Raw genomic sequence first — 22,209 nt, 5'->3', positions numbered from 1 at the left:
GGCAAGAGAGGACAAGGACAGGGTAGGCTAGAAACAGATATGGATCAGACCCAAAACAGGATGATGGGGCAGGTATTGTTAAATGTCGGTCTAAAAACTGTAAAAGTGCCCAACATTCCAATTCGCTATAGTCTACTTAAGTGGCATCCTTTAGAGAAATTTAGAAGGATTTGATTCCCTTTTAAAAGCTTTTCTTCATCACAGTGTGACCCACGTCATAAAACACAACTGCATGATGCACAGCCTGGTTAGTCAGTCAGGAAGGATAGATGGGCATTCAACTCTCTTGCCACCACATTTCATTTAATTGGATATCAGGGTTATACTGAAAACAGACAAAAAAAAATCACTAAATACCTCCCGTCAGAAGTTGTTGCATATTTAATAGTAGGCGCAATTAAATCAAATCAAATCTATTTGATGGTACTTGCCAAAGATGCAATGATATTCTGACACTAAATTCCTTACAAGGCATAGAGAAAAGAAACGGGTGGACCATGAAATGCTGCGAAATGCTTTGTCCACAGAGTGACTTTTGACAAAAAGAACACAATAGTCTCCAAATAGGGGGTTGTGGAAAACCACAGAAACGTAGTGTAGCTGATGCAGGCTGTGGGGATGAAATAGCATTGGTTTTTGAACACGCTGTGTATAAGGTTCTTCAGAAAATACATAAATTTAAGTGTCACCAATTTAATGGGCACGAGACATGTTGTATTGTCCCTGGAGTCCTCCGAGAGGTATCCCAGCAGCAGAAAGCAACTGGGCCTCCGGTTCGCCCTGGTCATTGTCTTAAACAAAGTAAACATGAGGGTTTTCTCTGGTCAGGGAGCGGAGCGGGACCTGGTCACAGCTCATTACTTACCCCCTGCTCGGCCCTGGCAGCCCGGAGAGGAAGAAGGGAAGGAGAGGGGGCGGGCACGGGAGGGAGCGTGGGTGGAGTGGATAGGGACGGGAGGTGGAGATGGAGAGGGAGGGGGAGGGGAAGGGATGAGATGAGGATGGGGTGGGGAGTGTGATTGTGGAGTGGTGCCGACCCTGAGCTCACGCACGCTGCCAATCTGCGCATCCTAAAATACCACAATCTGTCTTTGCCTTGGACGGCCAGTTTCCATCCCTGTGAAACTACCGCGTTTTGTTAGCAGCAAAACAGACTGTGGCTAAGTGACGTACAAACAAGATGATAGGGCATTGCTCATATGCAGTTCAAGCAGATAGGGCGTTGCTCATATGCAGTCCACGCTTGTGCAATGGTGGGCCAACATTCTTGAGATTTATTTTCTTATTTAGGTGGGGGGAAAAAACTGTCAGAGCCCTACCTGATGCAACTGGTAAAATAGCCTCTTTACATTCAGGACTTGTAATTCTGTGGCACAAAAACCATGTGTGAATGTACAATTTTTTCCATTTCTTTTAACTTTTTATTCATGCACATCAGTTGATGTCCTTTGCCGGAAAAAGGCGGCTGGAAAGCAAGGGCTGCTAAGGAGCACCAGACAAAACAAATATTTATCCTGGACTTAACAGGCAGTGGAGCATGTGGAGACAGGGGGAGGGAGGGAGGGAGGGAGGGGTTGGTGAAGGGACCAAAAGTGGCTGAGTTGGTGGTTCTGTTTTGTTCTGTTCACATCCCTCCAGCACCACCACCAGCATGTCTGTCCCCGGGCAAGAACACTGGGCCCACTGCCAAGATGACAAACAAGAGTGTAGAGTAGACCATCCCCTACCTGCATCTGCAACCAGTAAGAGAGAGAGAGAGAGAGAGAGAGAGAGAGAGAGAGAGAGAGAGAGAGAGAGAGAGAGAGAGAGAGAGAGAGAGAGAGAGAGAGAGAGAGAGAGAGAGAGAGAGCATAGTGTCATGAGCAAACAGGAGGCAAAGGGTTTTTAGACTAAAAATAGAGGCTCAGAGACTGAGATAGAGAATGACCAACAGAAAATACATTGCCGTTATGAACAGGTGCTGCTTCAAGGCTGTGACAAGTCCTTAAAGATCATTTGAAAGCTCATTTGTACTGCTCCTTACATTTTGCTGTTCATGAGAATTCACCACAATTCAGTGCTAAATAATTCTGTCTTGGATTTAAAAAAAAAATAAAAAATAAAAATAAAAACAATAATAATAATAATAATAATAATAATAATAATAATAATAAAAACAATTTTAAAAACATTTATTATTATTATTATTATTTTTAAAATAAAGTCATCTTTCCGAATCCAATTCCGTTCTCCTGCTCTGTCAAGACAGCAGTAATCACCCGATAGACCAGGGGTCAGGAACCTATGGCTCTAGAGCCACATGTGGCTCTTTTGGGAACTATATATGGCTCTTACTTATCTAGGGTTGCCAACCATCCCTTGAAATATGGAATCGTCCTGTATTTATAAATAAAAGTACGGGTTCCATATTGAGTTGAAACGGGACAAGGGAGGTTAAAAAGTGTTAAAATGCAGGAAATTACATCTAAGAAATACAAAATTCTCCCAGACCCTCACCATAATGAAGTTGACAGTTGGCAACCCCATACTTACCTGTTATCAATAAAAGCAATAATTTGACAGTACACTCTAAAATTGTTGGGCTTAATTGAAATACATGCTTTACTCAGTGTTTTTTTTTAAATGGTATGGTTCTCATGAACATTTCTTTTTAAAAATTTGGCATTTATGGCTCTCTCCACCAAAAAGGTTCCTGACCCCTGCAATAGACGATTAGCGATTCGAAAGCGATTCGTTTAAAAAAAAAGAAGTGTTCCATTGCTTTCATTTATAGAAGTGACACTATATCATATAAATAAAGTCCTGTTCACTGACCTCCATGATCTAATTGCTAATCTAATGGTGTTTGTGTACATGGCTGCCAAGCTCTCTTCACAGCTACCTGTCACCTGCCTGTGTGAAAGTTAAGGTGTCATCCAACCTTTCCTAAACCAATAATAGAGGCCATTGCATCACACTTCTCCTCATTCTGACAGTCCATAATCTTGATCCATAATCATTAGCCAGGCCACGCCCTCCTAGTGACCCAACACCGTCCGCATTGCTTCTAAGCCAAGAGCAATGTAAATATTGTTTCTGATCTCTTGAAAAATCGGGAACCCCACCCACTTTGTCAGGAACAAATCAACCAGTAGCAAACCAAGGGAGGCCGGACAACAATGCCGTTTGGGAAACGTTAATTGTGATGCTCTAGGTCAGACCAAGTCTCGAAGAGATTTGAAAGTCGACGATAATTAGGCTGCTACTTAAGTCCATAATCTTTGACTTCAGCATTTCCATTTCCAATGCCCTGCACTACACATGCAGTCTCATTGTACACGGCAACAACATGGGAATGCAACAGTATGGGTGTCTGAAACATTGCTATTCTACAGCCAATTTTTTTTCACTCACAAATAATATGCAATGGGGACATCATACTATGCAATACTTAATACATAATGCAATTTACAGTTATTGTACAGGATATTGGTTACAGTCCGTGGAGCAATCTGGGGTTAGGTGCCTTCATTGCTCAAGGACACTTCAGACAAGATTGGGTGTGGGAGACCACACAATCTATGGAAGTCAGTAACTCCAAGGCTGTGTGTCTGTCTGCCTGCCCATTTGTATCCATGTTTGCTTGATAAGTTTTTAATGCATGGGTGCTATGTTCTAATGCACTGCAAAGTACACGAACTGAGGTCAAAATACAGTAGCCTAATTCAATGTGGCTGTGGAGGCATCAGAATCAATATTTTGAGTTCCACATGATGTCATAACTGGTGCAGATTTTGAACCATCAACCTTCCGATCCCAAGTCCAACTCCATAACCATTAGTCGACAGTTGTCCCACCACCAAAACAATGACTTACTGCATAACCCCACCAAGTGAAGTCGGCAAAATTTTCTACCAAAATGCATGCTCAATTCTCCCTGCAATCTCCCCTCTGGAAATAGTTTGGCTGTACGTATATCCTTCTGTACGTATATCCTGTATATCCTTCTCTGCTTAACTGTCTTGCTACAGTTTTAAAGCAGGAATATTATATCATAGGCATATTCCACAGTGTGTAGATGTTATGGCGTCAGTGACCCCATGGCCTAGGCGGAGGTTTGCACTGTCTAGTTCATCTAGTTCGTCAAATTCATTTATAGCACTAGGGCTTGACACTGGCACCTGCCAACAAGCCAAATGCTGGTAAAATTTGGCTTTGGCTAGTAATACTTTCAGTGTTACTAGCCAATTTGGCTGGCAGCTTGTTCCTTGGTATGACATACACTTCTTCTGTTGTTTGCCCCTTGTGTATTAATTGTTTATATTTGAGTTCAAGAAAAGCTGAGCTTGATTTCTATTTGCTTCCTTGTAGAAATCATCTTGCTGGCACCACATCTTCTGAAGTTAGACGTACATCATCATGATAAAGAAGAAAAAGCAATATAAAATCTGTGGCTAGTGGAATATCTGAATGGCTAGTGACTCGGGAAAACCACTAGCCACAGTGGCCGGTGGGTGAAGAAGTTAATGTCAAGCCCTGTATAGCACATGCTTCCATTCTTCATTTATAGCCCATTCTCTACATGTGCCAAATCATCCAACATGAACATAGTAAAGATGAGGGAAACCCCAGAACCTGAGCAACCAAAGTTTCCTTTAAAACACACCACAGCAGAGAGAACAGTCGGACTGTGCTTTGCCATGCTATTCACCCCCACCTCCATCGTCTGTGCCCCTGGGTACAAAAGTACGATTCCGCAGGGTTATTAACACTACGTAGGTCCCATGTGTTTTGGTAGAATGCTAGCTGCATGGGGAACACCCAAGGGAGTCCTGCTGTCACCTCCTCTCAGATCTGGGTCAAAAGCAGTACAGCACAAAACGCCCCTTATTGAGAAGCAAAGGTTTTAATGTACTCTTCCGCACACTGCCTGTCTCTCACACACCCACCCTCCCTTCTCTCTCTCTCTCTCTCTCTCTCTCTCTCTCTCTCTCTCTCTCTCTCTCTCTCTCTCTCTCTCTCGTTTTTAGTTAATCCCCCGATTGCATCATATTGCTCTACACCTATTACGAAGTACCCTAGCTTGCATTGCATAATTGAAGTCATTAGTGCCTAACCTGAGACACTACCTGCAGTTTTGGTTGTCAGACAGAGTTAATATCCCTTGGAGGAAAACTCACCCTAATTACCAGCATGCTTTAAATTAGTAACTAATTAATATTGTGTGCTGAAAAAAATGGAAAGTCTGTGGATAATGATGAATAGGCCTATGCATGAGGTGAACATGCTGGTTGAGAAAGTGATGCAGTTCAATCAAAAAGTCAATGTGGACATATTGTCCTATGTCCATAAAAACTGCAAACTACAGGTTGTCTATAAATAACGAATAGAATCAGAATAACAAAACCACTCACATATAGCCTAGCCTATAGGTCTATGCCAAATCAGTGGAAATTTAGGCTATTTGTCCAGAGCCAGCATGTTTTTTTGTAAGTAGGGCCTATCTTTCTTTTGCTAGCACTATTAGTCTTTCTTTGTACAATGGCAAATATCAACAGGCGGCAAGTAATATTTTTTATTCACTGTCTTTATTCACTGTCCACAGTGAAAAGCAATTATTTTGTTTTTCCATAACATAAAAAACTCAACTCAGTCTGGCTAAGTAAGGAACCTGTGTGGACAGAGCACCTGCAAAATACTCCCCCCTGGCGTCAGGAAAAAGGATGTGTAAAAGATGCTTGACTTTGCTACAATGTATCACGAGTAACGTGAGCGACGCAACTTCAGGTGTTACAAAAGTAGCCATCAGATGACTGCAGAAAGGAACTGGTCTAGTTCTTGTTGGCCAAAAAGAGCAAGTGTCATTTGATATTTACACAGAAAACCACTCAGATATGCCGCATATAGCCAACTACAAAAAGAAATGGTAGCACAGGCATGTTGTCAAACATTTTTTTGAACATTTAAAAAAAAATAATTATTGTTACAGACAACAATTTAACCTGCAATTTGGATTTAACAGCACGATGTAGCCTATTCTGAATGGTTAAGTTAATAAGTTTACCTGTGAAAGCATCATCATTACCAAGTCGGAATGAACAAGGACTATCAAAAAAAGAAAAAAACAACTGCACAAGGATTTTTACTCTAAAACGAACGTGTCCCTTCTATGTGTATGATACACGATTATGTGGGTTGTTGTCACACTGGCAGAAGTTGCTGCATCTAAACTCATACAGGCAATATGTTGACTTCCTATATTCCATTCGGGGTCCTTCATACTATTGTAAACATGGCATCCTCCAGTAGGGCACAAGTTCTCTCCCTCTACAGGATGCTGCTAAGGGAGAGTACAAAATTCCCCTCTTACAATTACAGGTAAGGTGTCAACAATTAACGTTGTTACATGCTTACAAAATGCATTCTGTTCCCGTAATTCATGACGAAAAACAACGGTGTCTGCTTCATTAACCTGCTATGTAGTTAGCCAGCCGGGCTAGCCAAGCTAAGTCGTTGAAAGCCCGTGAGAGGTGCGCAGTAGCTCTAATGTAAAATTGTTGATATTCATTCTGCTGTAAATACGTTGACTTACATCGCTGTTAAACACAAAGCAGACGGAACCCCGAAAACGGGGCTTCTTTGAAACTGATTGAAACATAGTAAATAGTTTGCGTAAACTGGTGCGAGCTCTCTTACATCACTAGCTGTTATTCGTTTTATAACGAAGATCTGAGATGTTGATGCACGTGTGTGCACCATCATTTTAACAATACATAAAAACACTGTTCAGACGTTCTGACTTTACCTTGCCTATCCTCCATCCATCCCTCCATCCATCCATGAGGCTAACTCTGGTAATGCATGAAATGGAAACATTTATGTTTTAATTGTTGTACCCAATAGACAGAAACTGAAATGGGTATCCAAAACTCTGCTTACTTAAATTACCAGTAAGTGGCATATCAACCTTAGCCTACATTGTTCTTCAATTTCGCAGCTTTCTCATATTTCACTGCATGTTACAACACTTTTTGTAGTATCTGTTTGCATGTGGCAAATGAAAAATCCTTGTAAATGGATGTACATTATTAATTTTCCTAGTAGCCTACTTAATGAAACCACCCTTTTAACATTCAGGACATATGCACTACGTAGAGTGAAGGATGGCTTTAGAGAGAACATTGCTGTGGACAACCCCAAAGCCTTGGATGTGCTGTTAAACCAGGCCAGGGAGAGTCTTGCTGTCATCAAGCGGCAGGTAAGGCATTGTTTTTTTTTATTAGTTGTTATTTTGCTATTAATACTGTCGGTTTTATGTATGGTTGGGGAACCTTGTTCCGGTACTTGCTTTTTGGTTGTTTCTTTGCAAGCATATGGTGATTGCTTGTTCCATCATCTCACTTTCATAGTTGAGCTATATTCAGAAAGCAGACGTAGGCTAGGCCTACTTTCTAAATGTACGTAAAATTCTATGTTGAAATATGGGGTTCTTGTCAATCTATTAAATCAGTAGCATCTTCGCCACCATGCAGTGTTATTTTCCACAGTGCAGTGTTTTCCATCACTTAGATATCTAAAAACTTTTAAACACTGCTTGTTTCAACGTAATAATCTGAAAGTATGTGATCTGGAAAACACACCTTTTGAATGGAAGTGTAGTATCAGATGTGGGAACTTAGTACTTTGTATATCTTTGGTCAAAAATGTCACCAAAGATGTTGACAATGTCAATGCAAGATATTACATGTAAGCTGCAAACATACCTATCAATACCAGGGTGAGAGTGAATATAGAATGGCCCTGGGTTGCTCGCTCCTAGATCAGAGACGGGACTGCATAAGAGGAGTATGTGATTGAACAGCTAACGGTGGGCACAGAACACACAGAGAACTTTTTTTCCCACAAGGATGTTTTCAGTGTAGTGCACTGACAAAATGCTTTAAGTGGTTTGTGGGAGTTTTCTTTTCGTTCTTTGATGTGCTGTGATTCCCTTTTTTGGAATAAGTTAATGTTTGGCTTTATTTTGCCGTGATGTTATTGTAATGAGAAAAAAAAACACACACTGATCTGAAGTCCAGTGGCAGCCCCACCATCTGTGTTCGGACACTACTCACACCAGTGAAGCCCTTTTTGGCTGGCAACTCTGTAGTAAAGCAGTCTGCTGTGTGACTAGACCTATTATCATGCTGCCGTTTTACAGACACGCTCTAGACTCCTCCAGCATTCTTTGGTGCATTTTTCAGGTTAGCACAGTCTTGCTTAGGTACTGCGTATTCCCTAGATCTAGTATCTGGTTTCTAAGGTTACCAGTTGTAATGACTCCCCCTTTCACACACACAAGATTAATGGCACTTACTCTCTATACAGCGCTAGCTGTTCCCATGCACTGCTTCCTCCATCCTCTAATTAGACTAGACCTTATTCGATGAACAATGTGTGTTATATCCCTGTTTTATTCTGTGCTGCACATTAATAGGCTAGTCAATGACAAAGCTGTGTGGCTTAAAGCTGATTACACATGCTTAGTTTTATGTCATTGCATTGGTTTTCTATGCATTCGACTATGCTGTACACAGTATAGCAAGGGTGGGAAGCCTGTGTATCGAGGGCCATTTACGACCCTTGAGGTCGTTTTATATGGCCCGATATAATTTGAATGTTATGCAGCTTCACATGAAATGTGGTTTGGTTTTGTAGTTTTGCGGAAGTTGGGGTTCCAACATGCAAACATAGACAGTGGCCTTGTTTAATTCTGAATAAAGCTTAATTTCGCTTCAAAAACGTCCTGTAAAAGTTTTTAAACACAATTATTCAATGTAAACTCGCCGGAATTATTTCGTTCTGAATGATTAATTCTGAATTAAAAGAGTCATGTAAACGTGGCCAATGGCATCCGTAGTCCTTCAACAAAACGACCTTTTTTGACTTTGAGTCCATCCAGTGGAAACAGTTGGTAGTGCAGAAACACATGGACGTGTGTGTGTGTGTGTGTGTGTGTGTGTGTGTGTGTGTGTGTGTGTGTGTGTGTGTGTGTGTGTGTGTGTGTGTGTGTGTGTGTGTGTGTGTGTGTGTGTATAAATATGAGTATACAAGAAATAAAATCTTTCTATATTTTAATGGTGTGTGTCTGAGTTCAACATTGGAGTTTTACAAAGTAATTTGTAGGTGATGCATTTTGTTAAAACTGTGACAGTGTGTGAGATAACAACTCCGTAAAGGCACACCTGGCCATATCTCCAAGAGTCACTGACTCCACAATGCAATCCAGTGTTTATCCTTGTGTGTATTCCAATAATACCATCATTTTATTTACTTATTATTTGACGTGTTATATTCACTTAGTTCATTTACAGTTCTTGGATTTAGCAAATTATCAAAACACTTGAAATAGTCTCTTCATCTGTCATACTCATATCGAAAACAAGGGAAAGGTCATATGTGATGTGTGTCACTCCCGCTTCTACATCATGAGAAAAACAAACATTTTCCTGTCCAGTGCAAACATGTGCTCTTGTGCTTTCAGGTGGCCATTGGACAGTACTATACAACCCAGAAGACTGTGGTGGAAGGACTAAGCAACAGGAATGTTTGACATCTAAGCTAATGACATTAATTGGGACCAGCCGCAGCTAAGGTTCAATGTAGCCTATAGGCTTTTGCCACGTACATACGCTGGAGATTGCACAGCAAATTGTACATTTCAGTGTATTATAATTATATTTTGTTCATGTCCAGATGATGTTCTGCCATAAGTGTGTATTAAAGATGTAGTATTAAATAGTTCTGAAAGTTTCTTCTTGTAAGTATTTTATCAGCCTCCAAATTCAAGCATTAGAGTCAGGTCAATACAGAAATTAGGCTACCCAAAGTAGCCAACATAACATTTGCTCTCCACATATGGCATGTTTCAAAAACTTTACCACATTGTGAAATATTAAGTCTGATCCCATCTGAGGACGTAGTTTCGGCCCTCGTTGTTGTCCCAGTAGTCACCATCGTCGGTGAGACAGTACACAGCGAACTGCACAGAAAAGTCTGGGTTCATATATGGAGGTATGTGGAGGGTGAACTCAAACTGATTCCAAAGCTCTCCTTCGTGCGTTTCGCCAGATTCGTGGACAGCTTTGGTGTCCATGCACGTCAACCAGTTATTAAAAGTATGCCTCACCCCGACTTCTTTCCTCGTTGAATTGGTATCTGTCACCCGAATAACACCTTTAACGTCAAAATGGGTGATGGTCACTTTCTCCAAAGCGACCCGGCTTTGCCAAAGGCGTGCAAAGAAGTTGTCCGATTCAATGGGCATGGTAAAACGTGGGCTCAAGCGATACAGTTTCAAAGACGACGAAAATGCGTCGCACAGATCAACACTGTCTTGCGGCTCATCTGGTGGGTAACTTCTCAGTCTGCTGAAGACTTGGGACGGAACATGTGGATCCTCGGTCACATTGAAGTGCTTTACGTTCGCCAAGTCTAGTCCAAGAGTGTCTGCAAACTGTACTCTCTTCGCGCATCTTGCGAGAAGGCTTGCCTGTTCTGAAGATACAGGCAAAGACTTGGTTCTGCGTCGGTCCCTGCTACTTTTCGGTGATTCCATCGGGCACATGTCATCATTTTCGTTTGGTTCTGATGAAGTCTTTCCCTGATTTCGCAGTGACGTTGAAGTTGAGAAATCCTGAAAAGCAGCGGCCAGTTCAGCAGAACCGATCGAGTTCGGCGAACCAGTTTCCATGATTGATGGATGGAGGCGAAGTCCCCAAAACACAGGGTCTTTTAACTGTAGTTATTATGTACACAGGCTGCGCGTGTGAAGGATCACGTCAGCTTCACCGTTGCGTCACTTCTACGCATGGAAGAATAAACAATAATATTGACAACCATTTCAGATGGCAACTTGAAGTCAGAAAAACTTGGATTGCATTTGTTGCAGCTTAAGATACTAAATCATTAGGCTACTATTGATTATAATGGTTTAACTGGTGCTCACATGAATATGAAAAGAAATTACAAAATAATAACCAACACTAGGCCTAAACCTAGGCCTAAATAATTTTGTTAATCAAGCATGACTATTTGTGGGGTCTACTAACAAATCGAATTGTGTTTGCCTTCAATTGAAGATTTTTATGAAATAGTCAATTTATTATGCCGTGTATTCAATATTGTATTCAATATTTGCATGTAGGCCTAGGCTATTCAATATTACGTCATCTACAGAACAAACACTGAATGTGAGTGCGTGTTGACCCTTGAATTCCCTGCGTCAAAGGCTTTCAACATGAGCTCTGTCACGTCCTTTCTGTAGACCAGGAGGCTCCAACATTTAAATGTATTCACAAAAATTATCTGTATTGACCTTGATGGCTTGCATGGCCTTACTTTTTATTCCATTCACAATATAATGCCAATTGAAGAGGGAAGCTGGATCACACTGCAGTTTTAAATGTATTAGGGGCAAACACCTGACTGAATCGAATAAATTGATGAAACTTTCAGTCGCAGTGTGCTCCAGCTTCTCTCTTCAATTGATATTTTTCCTACTGTGATGTGCCTGCAAGCTGAGGAATGATGTGTATAGAGTTCCAGTTTAACTTAAATATAATTCCTTTTATTGATAAATATTCAGATGTACATACACATTCACAATGCAATTGAAAACACTCACCGCAGACATTAAAGGGCTACTGTACAACACAGTGAGCTATTTACATAAAGGTATAGAAAAACTGGGATATTTACATCACATTGAAAAAGGGTAGAATAGAAACTAGTACAGAAGTGAAACACATGCACGCACTGTAACCACAAGCTGGTGTTAGTGTCAACCAGGTTATGGCACAGCTCGTCATGCTCAGGTAGGCCTATTGGATTTGAGGTGGCCCTAGGCTGGGGCAATATACACAACCATATTATACATGCTTATCGTATCTACTGTACATTGTAAAGAGATGTGATGCACGCACCACTTGTTCACAAGGGGATGACCATGTGTACTGTTGCAAAGTGTAGCAAAATCACTAATAATTTGTTAATAATAATTAATTGATAAGATGTACTGTCACAATTTCAACTTTATTGGGGCTATATAACGTAAAGAAACAGTCTACACATGCTGTGGAGCCCTAGCCTAAGGCATCAGTGCCTTACAATTCCCACCTGGTATGTTTTTATTCAAGGGCGTGGAGGGATGTGGAACGGCATGTTTGCAAAAGCATCTCAAAGCAGTCAAGAAAGACAAGTACTGAAACCGGCAGCAACAAGCACATCTTTTTAAAGGAACTAGTGCCCCCTATTGATGAGATGTTAGATCAAGTTGTGGTTGTAAAGACTGGTATACTGTGTATTCTGACCAACTTGAAATAGCACTCTGAACCCGAAACGTTTGTTGGCGAATAAATAAGAAAAATAAAATCTTAAGCGTGCTATCCTTTTACTTCCCTCTCTGCATAGACAAGGACAAACAGACTGAAAAACAGTTTCTATGCAGCAGCCGTCACAGAACTGAATTTTGCATCAAAAGCATAGTTTTTATATACATACCATTCTTTTTATTCCATTTTTTAATTTTATTTTTATTCTTATTTTTTATTTATTTTTGCTTCAACAAGGAATGCACAATTTCGTTGTGCTTGTCACAATGACAAATAAAAGATATTGTATTGTATTGTATTGTATAGGATATTTAAAATGAGGGATTTTTTTTTTCATTTTAATTTGAATATGTTCAAATGTCATATGTAGGGAGTGAGGAAGGGGCAGAATGGGATCAACTCTACACTGAATGTATTGTATTGACATGAGGGCCCTTTGTGGGCCTTGCTAAAATGGTCATCAGCGGATCAGAAGATCATTGGTGTTATATTGGGGTAAGTGCTACACCTCCCATCACCACCACCACATCCTTCAGAGAAACCATCGAGAGCATCCTGTCCAGTTGCATCATATGTTGGATTCCAATCTGCAGACTTCTGTCCTCCCTTGCTCACTTGCCTGCTTGTGACCTCATGATGATGTGACTGACACCAGAAAAATAATTCAAAATCTTGCAAAATCACAATTCTAATGTCATTTTCTCATTTGCAATTGGAATGGTGAATGAAAAACAGTCCACCAAAAGTTGTTGCATCTAGTTTTTTTGTTTGGTTTGGTTTATTTATGGATATAGGAAGACAAAAAGGTATCCAAGGGATAACATGTAAAAGCGTAAACACTTATTTCCAACATGGTCCCTGATTTCCAACATGGTCCCTGGTCTAGGCTGACAGCAGGGAAACTGTTTTGTTTTCTCCCCGGAGAAGGGGCCAGGAGGCGGGGCGAGGCCACAAGCACAAGTGGAGGACGGGAGTGTGCATATTGGAATGCATCCATGCATGTATGGGGCGGAAGCAACGCGGACTACAAGAAGAAGAGGATCATTGGAACACCACTCCCCTCCCTAAAGGACGTAGGCCTATACACCATCCGCCTCACCCGCAAAGCCCTCAAAGCACTGATGATTGTCAAGGACACACACCAACCTGCAAACAAACTGTTCACCTCCTGTCCACTGGGAAGAGATACAGAACCCTCTGCTCCCATACCACCAGGCTTCCTAACAGCTTCATCCACTAAGCAGTCAGGTCAGGATGCTGAACTCTCTGCCCACTCTCCAATCACTCATAGTCCCCCACCCATCAGCAAGCCAGGAAGCAAGGATCCTGTGATAAATGTTTTTTCCATATGTGCTTTGTTCGGTCTATAACAAAAAATATAATATAGGCCTAATACAAAGACACGCATCCAAAAAACAGATAGGCCGCCACCTAAGCATGAGCAGACTATGTTGCACTTAGGCTGGGCTACTAGCTTTTATTGTCCGTTTCTTCATATGCACAGGTCATACAAGGAAATTGAAATTACACTTCTCTCTATACCTTGAAAGGACTCTGTGTGTGTTACAATATGCGACCTTGTCTCCTCGTACCAGGATGTAATGTGTCATGATGACATCACTGACAACAGCATTATATTTCAATATCTTGCAAAAGCTCAATTGTAGAGTCTTTTTCTCATTAGCAATTGGGATGGTGAATGAAAAACAGTCCCTCAAAAGCTGTTGTGGCTAGGCTGACAGCTGGGAAACTTTCTCCACGGAGGAGGGGCCAGGAGGCGGGACGAGGAGACAAGCACAAGTGGAGGAGGCAAGGTCGCATATTGTAATGCACTCATAGATATACACAGGACTGGCATTTACAGATTGACGTCAAAGTGCAAGACAGGACAAGTCACAGTGATGGACCAATAACAGTAAAGTGATGAAGTAATAAATAATAACTGAGCATTTAACATTGGTGAGTGAGTGGTGGACCAGTGATCAACCAGTAGAAATAACAATAAAGTGATAGAGTAATGAGCTAAATGAAGGGGTTGACAACATGCTCTGTTTATTAATAAATAAATATCTTCTGAGGAGGTCTTTTTTGCTGTAGGCCTACTAGTTTAAGTTTCTCCATCTACATTCCTTGTTGCCCCATTCAAAATTTGGTGAGAAATGCTGGTAGGCTACCATGAAATTCTAGGATGTATAGGCCTACATTTACCTATATAAGGCCCTACAGAAACGTGGCACTTAGAAATCAAATGTGTCGTTTTTTATTCAAAATTTTCAGGATTTACAAAGCATGCAGATAGTGGAAAAATAAAGACAACCGGAGTGTGTTGTGTCTGGCTCCTGTCTGGCCACTGTGTTTATGTTTACCACGGACGTGACGCAAGGGTCGAGAAACTGAGTCTGAACTTGCCATTGGTTAGCATGTATTGTGTGGGAGGGTCTTTGAAAATAAACGGAAGAAAGTGGGATGATGTTGCAGTCATAACGTCAAGTCTGTGGAACTCGCAAGCTATTTTCTTGGTTGACCATTAAGCATGTTTTAAACCCTTAAGAGACTAAGAAAGCATAGATCGCAAGCATGTCACCCGAACTAGAAAAGTGCGCTCGGAACCTGCTTGTATGTGAGAAGTCTAATTTTAGAGACGAGAGGGCTCGTTATGATACCCACGTGTCGAAACACTTCTTCAACTACAAGGTATGCCATCAGCACGAACAATTTGCCTCGTTATATAGCAGTTTGATCAAATGTAATGTTGAAGCATTGGAAACAAGAGGACGTAAAAGAACTGGGTAGCTGTTGCAAGTTCAATGTTGATGTTTTTTCACCCTCGCAGGTATCTGTTGTCATACCCGAGTGTGCATCCTTGCCAGCATCCACCAGAACAGTAATAGACTCTTTCAGCTCCTACTATTGTGTTCGCGACCTGCCAGCATATAAACTTCTCGAGAAAGACATTCTTCAGAAAGTCGTGACGAAAGGTAATACTGTATCTTAACGTCGGCTACACTGCTCCAAAATAAAGGGAATAAAAAAAACTATGCAATGCAAGTTATGCAACCCGCAAGCCAAGCATACTGCTGAAGCCTACCTGTGATGCCTGTCCAGTTAGCAAGTTAGGAATGGATTCAGGTTTAATCCATCTTGCAAACTGCAAATGTAACCAGCAGTGGGTAGAAATTAGAGGTAATAACAAAAATATGCTCCAAAATAGTTATTCGTCAGTTGGTGTCACAGACCATTTCTCTTTTTTTATCCCTCCTGGCTGATTTGTTGGGTAGCATTTTGACAGTCACACTTGGACTCCTGTTGGTACCTCGAGGTGGTACACACCGCATTTGCTCAGTTAGTGCCAATCATTCAAGATGCCTTGACCCTATGCCATGTTGCAAGATGGCAAGCTTTGGCAAGAAAGTTCGCTTTCAGCACAGTGTAGACAAGTGTGGCGTTGCCCACAAGTTGGGCCTAGCAGACATCCAGACTGGCACATTCACCTTTGGTACCCTGTACTCTTCACAGATGAGAGCAGGTTCACACTAAACACATGTGACAGACGTGACAAAGTCTGAAGCTGCCATGGAGAATGTTATGCTCCCTGCAACATCATTTGTGAGGAGTAGGGTGCCAATGGGGAATATGCAATTTTTTGATGTTCGTTAAATGCAAATCACTCCCTGAAGTCCTGTAAGTATATGCCCCATGTGTGGATACCAGGACTTCACCTTAAAACCATCTGTCATAACCTCCTCATGAACTCTGCTTCTGACCATTTGAGCATCCATATGCACATTAGTGGCATACAAAGCTGATTTTGCAGGGCTCTTCCTGTGCCACATGGCCCAAGGAAGGAGACGGTGGATTCATGAAAACAAAAATATGGCCTTGTTTATGTCCCCTGGTGCACTGGCATTTACCCTGGCATCTCCATGTTCTGGACACTGCACTGGGGGACACAGCAAACCTCCTTGCCACAGTGCACATTGATGTGCCATCTTGGATGTGTGGCACTACCTGAGCAAATTCAGAGGATGAAAAACACTGCCTTGTGGTACCTAAAAGGGTACAAAATCAGCCAGAAAGGTTGAAAAAAAGGGTCTGTGACGCCACCTGTCGAATAACTATTTTGGGGCATATTTTGGTCATTACCTCTAATTTCTACTCATTGTTAAAGTTAAACAATAGCAGGCAAAATGGATTCCTATTAGTGCTGCTTCCTAATAGGACGGGCTGATATCACAGAGGTATGATTTCCTTGGAGTAGCATTGCATTGTTTTGGTGTTCCCTTTTGTTTTTGGAGCAGTGCATTTAAACAGACTGATATTATTTGATGTAGTTATCTCTGTCTGTTTTGACATCTGTGTGAATTTTCTTTTTTTGTACCAGGCCATTTCTATGCACTGTCTTATGGTACCAGAATTGATGAGGATAACACAATAGCGTTCCTGCCAAGTGGTAAGGTTTTTCTATATGACACTACCATATTTAAAGCATGCTCAGTGTTATCCCCCTAACACATTGGTGTCAAACACAAGGCCTGGGCCCTAGTGTTCTGGCCCACAGTGTCATTTGACTTAGTTGGCCAACAAGATCACACTACAGTGCATCCGGAAAGTATTCACAGCGCTTCACTTTTTCCTCATTTTATTACGTTACAGCCTTATTCCAAATTGTATTAAATTAATCTCTGTCCTCAAAATGTGGACTACAGAAGCAGATCATGATACTCTCCATAGGAATTCATTCAAAACTCACACTCATCTATTTTAGCCAGGTGCAGACTCAAAATGTAAAATTTCAATGTAAAGAAAGGTTGAAACACACACCGATGACCTCCCTTTTAATCCCTTTTCATTTCGAAATGAAAAAATGAATGTAGTTGCTGCCAAAGGTGGTTCTACAAAGTATTAAGCAAAGGCTGTGAATACTTATGTAAATATGATTTCTTTGTTTTTTAATTTTAATACATTTTCAAAAACTCTCAAGAACTCCTTTTTCACATGGTCATAATGGGGTATGTATGTTACATTTTGAGGACAGAGATTAATTGAATACAATTTGGAATAAGGCTGTAACGTAATAAAATGCGGAAAAAGTGAAGCACTGTGAATACTTTCCGGATACACTGCACATTATTATGACATGATGATGAAATGGTGTGAATCACACAGGGTTTCTGAGGGGGTCCAGGTAGTGTTATCTCCCATCCATACTACTGGTTCAAAGTCTCAGAACACCCCACTTTCCACCTACCATGCTTTTTTTACTGTCAATTTTGCTTATTCTATTTCAATTTTAGTTTTAGATTAGTCAGTGTCATTGCTCTCTTAATATTAAGAGCTATGGCCATTTGCCATTAATAGTAGCCAGTTGCAGTTCCACACTGATTTACTCCCTGGGTGAGATGCTGCCCAGAATATACCACCCACTCACTGAAACATGGCTGAGACAATCAATCGTGAATTCATAATAACGGGTCCCAGCAGGTTCATTTGTATGGGTAGTAATTCATGCAGCAACTTTAACTTGAATTTGTAGCTGAGATGACACTGTAACACGTCATAAACCTACAGTTGGAAATGAGCAGACACTGAGCAGTCCAATGTTTCCAGGCATTCTCGGATAGAGCAAAGAAATGTCTATAAAAACATGGATTAGAGAAATGGTTCAGCACTTACCTTGTACCAATTCAAGCTATGCAGTGGATGTCTACAACTTGATCGCAATAAATAACTGGAAACATTTAAGGTGCTCCAACGCTTTTGACCAGTAGTGTACAATTAGAACAGCGTTATGTGCAGGCAAAAAAGAGCTACCATATTATCGAAATCTTTGTGAAATTTGTCTTAAAGTGTATGCACACAAAATTTCACAACCTAATGCCAGCTTTCTTTGTGTCGAAGGGCATCTGGTCATGTCTGTCGATAAGGATACCTACGAACTCCTGGGATTGGAGGGTAAACCATCACAGTACACCCACAGGAAGGTGCAGAGATATGGTGAGTCTTGTATCTGTTTCATATCAATGCACTTTACACAGTCTAGAATATAACGTGCTAATTGCAGCTATTTTGCAAGGTCTTAGGAATGTCACATTAGGTGCTATCTGTCTTCTTTCATATCTCTTGACTTTTATATATTTATTTCCCGACAGTTGTGAATGTTGACTTGACAGACAAGTCGATGAGTCCAGGTTCAAAGAAATTCCAGCGGCTAGTAACCAGTTTGAAAGAACGGGTGCCAATTAAATGTGACTTTTTGATTGCCACAAAAATGACAGGTGAGCAATTCTCAATCTTCTGAAAATTATTCTCATGCACAAAATGATTCTTTAAAAAAACATGTTGGCCACAAGATACAGTATTTCAGACTATTCTTTAGGCTGACTGTTTTAGTGCCATTGCCCCCAGGAAAGCTGACAGGCTGATATATATTTCTATAATCTGTATATTGTGCTACTGGACACTACTTAATCTACTACAAATGTTTTGAACTGCTGGTATAGGAAATTGTATGAGGACAATAATAAGTGTATGGTCTTATGACAAAATTCAGATAATATTACCTGGCATTTTCAATTCTCAAAACAGCAATCATTTCTAGTAGCAGTACTGCAGTGCAACACTGGATTGGGCACACTAAAACTCAGACTAAGATTAACAGGTGGTTTTTATTTTCTCAAATCAGTGTTTACTTTTTTCCACAGCAAACGATGATGTCGAGTCACTGCACAGTCTAATGTCCCAGTACAGTTATAAAGAGTACAGTGCTGCTGTGCAGACACACACCCTGAAGGAAACACCCTGCCCCTCACTACACTCCTCTGACCTGCGTGGAAAAGAGGAGTCTTGTGACCCCCATCGTTTCCTCGAGTGGCTTGGTGCCGTCAATATGGACATCACTTGGTAAGCGTTGAGTCTTTTTCTCCCTTGCTACTCAATGATATTTGGCATTACGTTTTTTTCTGACTGTGATTTACTGTGCGATTTGTGTTTTAGTGACAACGAGGCTTCCAGCTTCCTTTCTACGTATGCTTGCCCAGAGCCGCGGGGTGTGATGAGCCAGGGGTTGCTGTGCACCATCACCGGGTTTCTGATTCCCGAGGACATACACGCTCTTCTGATGGAGCTCAGGTAAAGCTGAGATAAATGCTCTTCATTCGTCAAAGGGCCATTTCCATGTGACATCAGAGACCTTCAAACACAGAACTATTCAATATATTCAAAGCTGTGATTAATTGCTTCCGGTGACATGGAGATACAGTGTTGAAAAAGTTTGGGCAACCCTTTGAAAAATCACAGACTCATTTTTCGTTGAGCTTTGAAGCAGCAACTTCATTTTAAGATAAGTTAATCCATAAGGGAAGAGAAACATTTCAGTTATGAAAAAATCATTTAATGGGTCTGTCGTGCCGAAAAGCGAGTCCCTGCCAGAACATGAGTGCCCTCATTGAAAACAATGAAAACCAATGACCAATTTTTCAGATGTTTTTTTTACCCATTTTTGCAGACAAATCCGACACAATTGAAGATGGAAAGCTGATCAATAAAGCATCTACATTCCTTCTGGAAGTATTACAAAGAGCTGGTTACAATTTCAGTATTAATTCCATAAAATAATCAAAGAATTGTCATAACAAATGTTACGGTTTCATTCAAATAGCTCATATTAAGTGGAGGACGAGTAATGTTTCATAAGCATATGTTTAGTTCATAAATTATGTAATTCATTATGCAAAAATTAGTATAATTTTCTCTCAAAAAATGTCATTGGTTTCAATGAGGGCACTCGTGTTCTGGCAGGGTCTCGCTTTTCGTCACGACAGGTCCAACAGATACAGTTTTATGTGGCATGTGCATCAAATTGGCATATGCCTAAATGTGGGAACTCCAACAAAAAGCATTCCATAAATATGATGGCGAGCTTACCCTTGCTGATATCATGGCTTATGTATACTTGTTATAGAAGCAGACAAGTCCCAACAGCTTTTTCTGCATTATTCTATCCAAAATACCTCCAAGATTGGTATGACCATTACAAACCATTGTACTTGTGCATACATTTCTTGGCGAGTTATGATCTCCCTGCAATGCATCTTTTGTCCTGCTGTTAACAACTTTGTGACTGACGACAAGCTTTTTCCTAGAGCAAAGTATATGCTGAAGGAATAATGTTAAACTCTGCACTATTAGCAGCTAGATGTTATTGTAGTTCCTATGTGGGGGTGTTCTATAACTTCCCTTTTACTTTACTTTCCATCCTTCACCCATGACTGTCCTTAAAATTTGGGTTTTTTTCCCCCCCAACAAACCACATTTTCCTTTCAGAAGGCCTTACATAGTGATTTAAACAAGTTTGTGCTGCAACAGGATTACTATAAATCCATAACAGTATTGAAATCAAATTGTTCCTGAACACTGCCCATTTTTACATTTTAATGTATCATAATAAAACTATATGTCTACTACTAAGAATTTTGGTCTGGAATGCAGTCGCATGTGTACAAATCCTCAGGATTTTTTTTTCTACTGTGAGATTGTCTTAACAAACTACAGCAGTTTACGATGAGATCTCAGAGGTGCCCAAATTTTGGTAATAGTCTTTTTTAATGAATCTGTACACTTTCCTTAGCCATAATTTGTATTTCCAAGTATAACTAGGGTATGCAGGGCACACTGCACTGATATAGTTCACCATCCACAGGTATCATAGTACGGGTAGTTCTGCTTTTCAAAATCAGTTGCCTCTTTTGCAAAGCACCAATTATAAATCTGCCATCTGGCTTCACTTTCAACCATCACTGCTACTGAAACATACAGTCAAAGGCCAGATATAATATATACCAAACATTTCATTCCTTACAACTAACTGGCAAGTCAGAAGAGTACATTTATTAGAGGGAACTTTTGAAACCTCATCTTCATAGTGTTTCATGAACATTCACAAATGGGTTTCACTGAAAGGTTTTGGTTAAAACAGGACTTCATACACTGGTTTTAGACATTCAATCTCCACCAATATTCCTGGTCTCTTCACATTAAAATTCCATGACTAGTCTAGTCCTAACAGTCTGGTAGGGCCACTTTTAATTATGGACAAAACTTTTATCTGAAACACATTCAAGATTGATATGGCCTTACGAAAACATTGTACTTACGCTTTCGCATGAAGTCTAAAGTAAATTAACAGTGCAAAGAATTCACTGTATAGATGCAATCGTCTTAGACATTGAATCTCCACCAATATTCTACGTCTCTTCACATAAAATGACTTCCCTGACTTCCCATCTGGCAGATATTTAACAAATTCCCTGATATTCAAGAAACTCATTCACTCGTCGTCATTGGCATCCTTCAATACATGACTAGAATTGTATCCACATTTTTGTCCGTTCATTAATTTTTTTCAATGTGTGTTTCTCACAGGAATTATTTTGATCAGCCCAAGTTCACCTCGTGGTTGTCAATGACCGTGCATGGCTTTGCAGACAGTCCAGTCTCCTGGGGTACTACAGAGCATGGGTTCCTGAAGGGTGGAGAACATTTCTACAACTTCGTCTGCTTTCAGAATCAGGACTACTGGCTTCACATGGCTACAGGCTCACACGATGGTTGTCCACCCTAGTAGTGGAAGGAGATGGTCGACTTTTTCCTCAATTTTTTTTAACTTATTTTTCACCTTACCAGAGGTAGCAACTACAAATACATTTTGTTAAACAACCATTCAATAAACACATGATGACATGGTATATGAAATAGGTTTATTTTGAAACCTGTATATATCTTAAGCACCTAATAATAAAAAAAACTTTACAGATTGTACAGTGTGTAAACAGTTTGTATACAAGGAAAAATACTAACAGGG

At 40.6% G+C, this 22,209-nt stretch overlaps 2 protein-coding genes across 2 annotated transcripts; both read left to right on the top strand.

The window, feature by feature from the left end:
- The first annotated feature begins 6,240 nt into the window (after nt 1-6,240).
- On the top strand, nt 6,241-9,771 carry lyrm4 (LYR motif containing 4). The gene is made up of 3 exons (XM_063219081.1): nt 6,241-6,357; nt 7,117-7,237; nt 9,503-9,771. The coding sequence occupies exons 1-3, from the start codon at nt 6,272-6,274 to the stop codon at nt 9,569-9,571; spliced, it is 276 nt and encodes a 91-aa protein (XP_063075151.1). The 5' UTR covers nt 6,241-6,271; the 3' UTR covers nt 9,572-9,771.
- Nucleotides 9,772-14,789: 5,018 nt separating this feature from the next.
- Nucleotides 14,790-22,166, top strand: rpp40 (ribonuclease P/MRP 40 subunit). Its single transcript, XM_063219080.1, has 8 exons — nt 14,790-15,044; nt 15,184-15,328; nt 16,732-16,800; nt 18,249-18,344; nt 18,500-18,625; nt 19,052-19,250; nt 19,344-19,478; nt 21,771-22,166. The coding sequence occupies exons 1-8, from the start codon at nt 14,928-14,930 to the stop codon at nt 21,967-21,969; spliced, it is 1,086 nt and encodes a 361-aa protein (XP_063075150.1). The 5' UTR covers nt 14,790-14,927; the 3' UTR covers nt 21,970-22,166.
- The last annotated feature ends 43 nt before the right edge of the window (nt 22,167-22,209 follow it).

Source organism: Engraulis encrasicolus, chromosome 16 (assembly GCF_034702125.1).
Source record: "Engraulis encrasicolus isolate BLACKSEA-1 chromosome 16, IST_EnEncr_1.0, whole genome shotgun sequence".
NCBI lineage: Eukaryota > Metazoa > Chordata > Actinopteri > Clupeiformes > Engraulidae > Engraulis > Engraulis encrasicolus.
Note: the sequence above shows the minus strand (reverse complement) of the source record. Positions and strands in the feature narration are given on the sequence as shown.

Coding starts and splice junctions, on each gene's coding strand:
- lyrm4 (XM_063219081.1), top strand. CDS start 6,272: ATGGCATCCTCCAGTAGGGCACAAGTTCTCTCCCTCTACAGGATGCTG. Junction 6,358..7,116: donor TTCCCCTCTTACAATTACAG/GTAAGGTGTCAA, acceptor TTTAACATTCAG/GACATATGCACTACGTAGAG. Junction 7,238..9,502: donor TTGCTGTCATCAAGCGGCAG/GTAAGGCATTGT, acceptor TTGTGCTTTCAG/GTGGCCATTGGACAGTACTA.
- rpp40 (XM_063219080.1), top strand. CDS start 14,928: ATGTCACCCGAACTAGAAAAGTGCGCTCGGAACCTGCTTGTATGTGAG. Junction 15,329..16,731: donor TCAGAAAGTCGTGACGAAAG/GTAATACTGTAT, acceptor TTTTTGTACCAG/GCCATTTCTATGCACTGTCT. Junction 16,801..18,248: donor AATAGCGTTCCTGCCAAGTG/GTAAGGTTTTTC, acceptor TTTGTGTCGAAG/GGCATCTGGTCATGTCTGTC.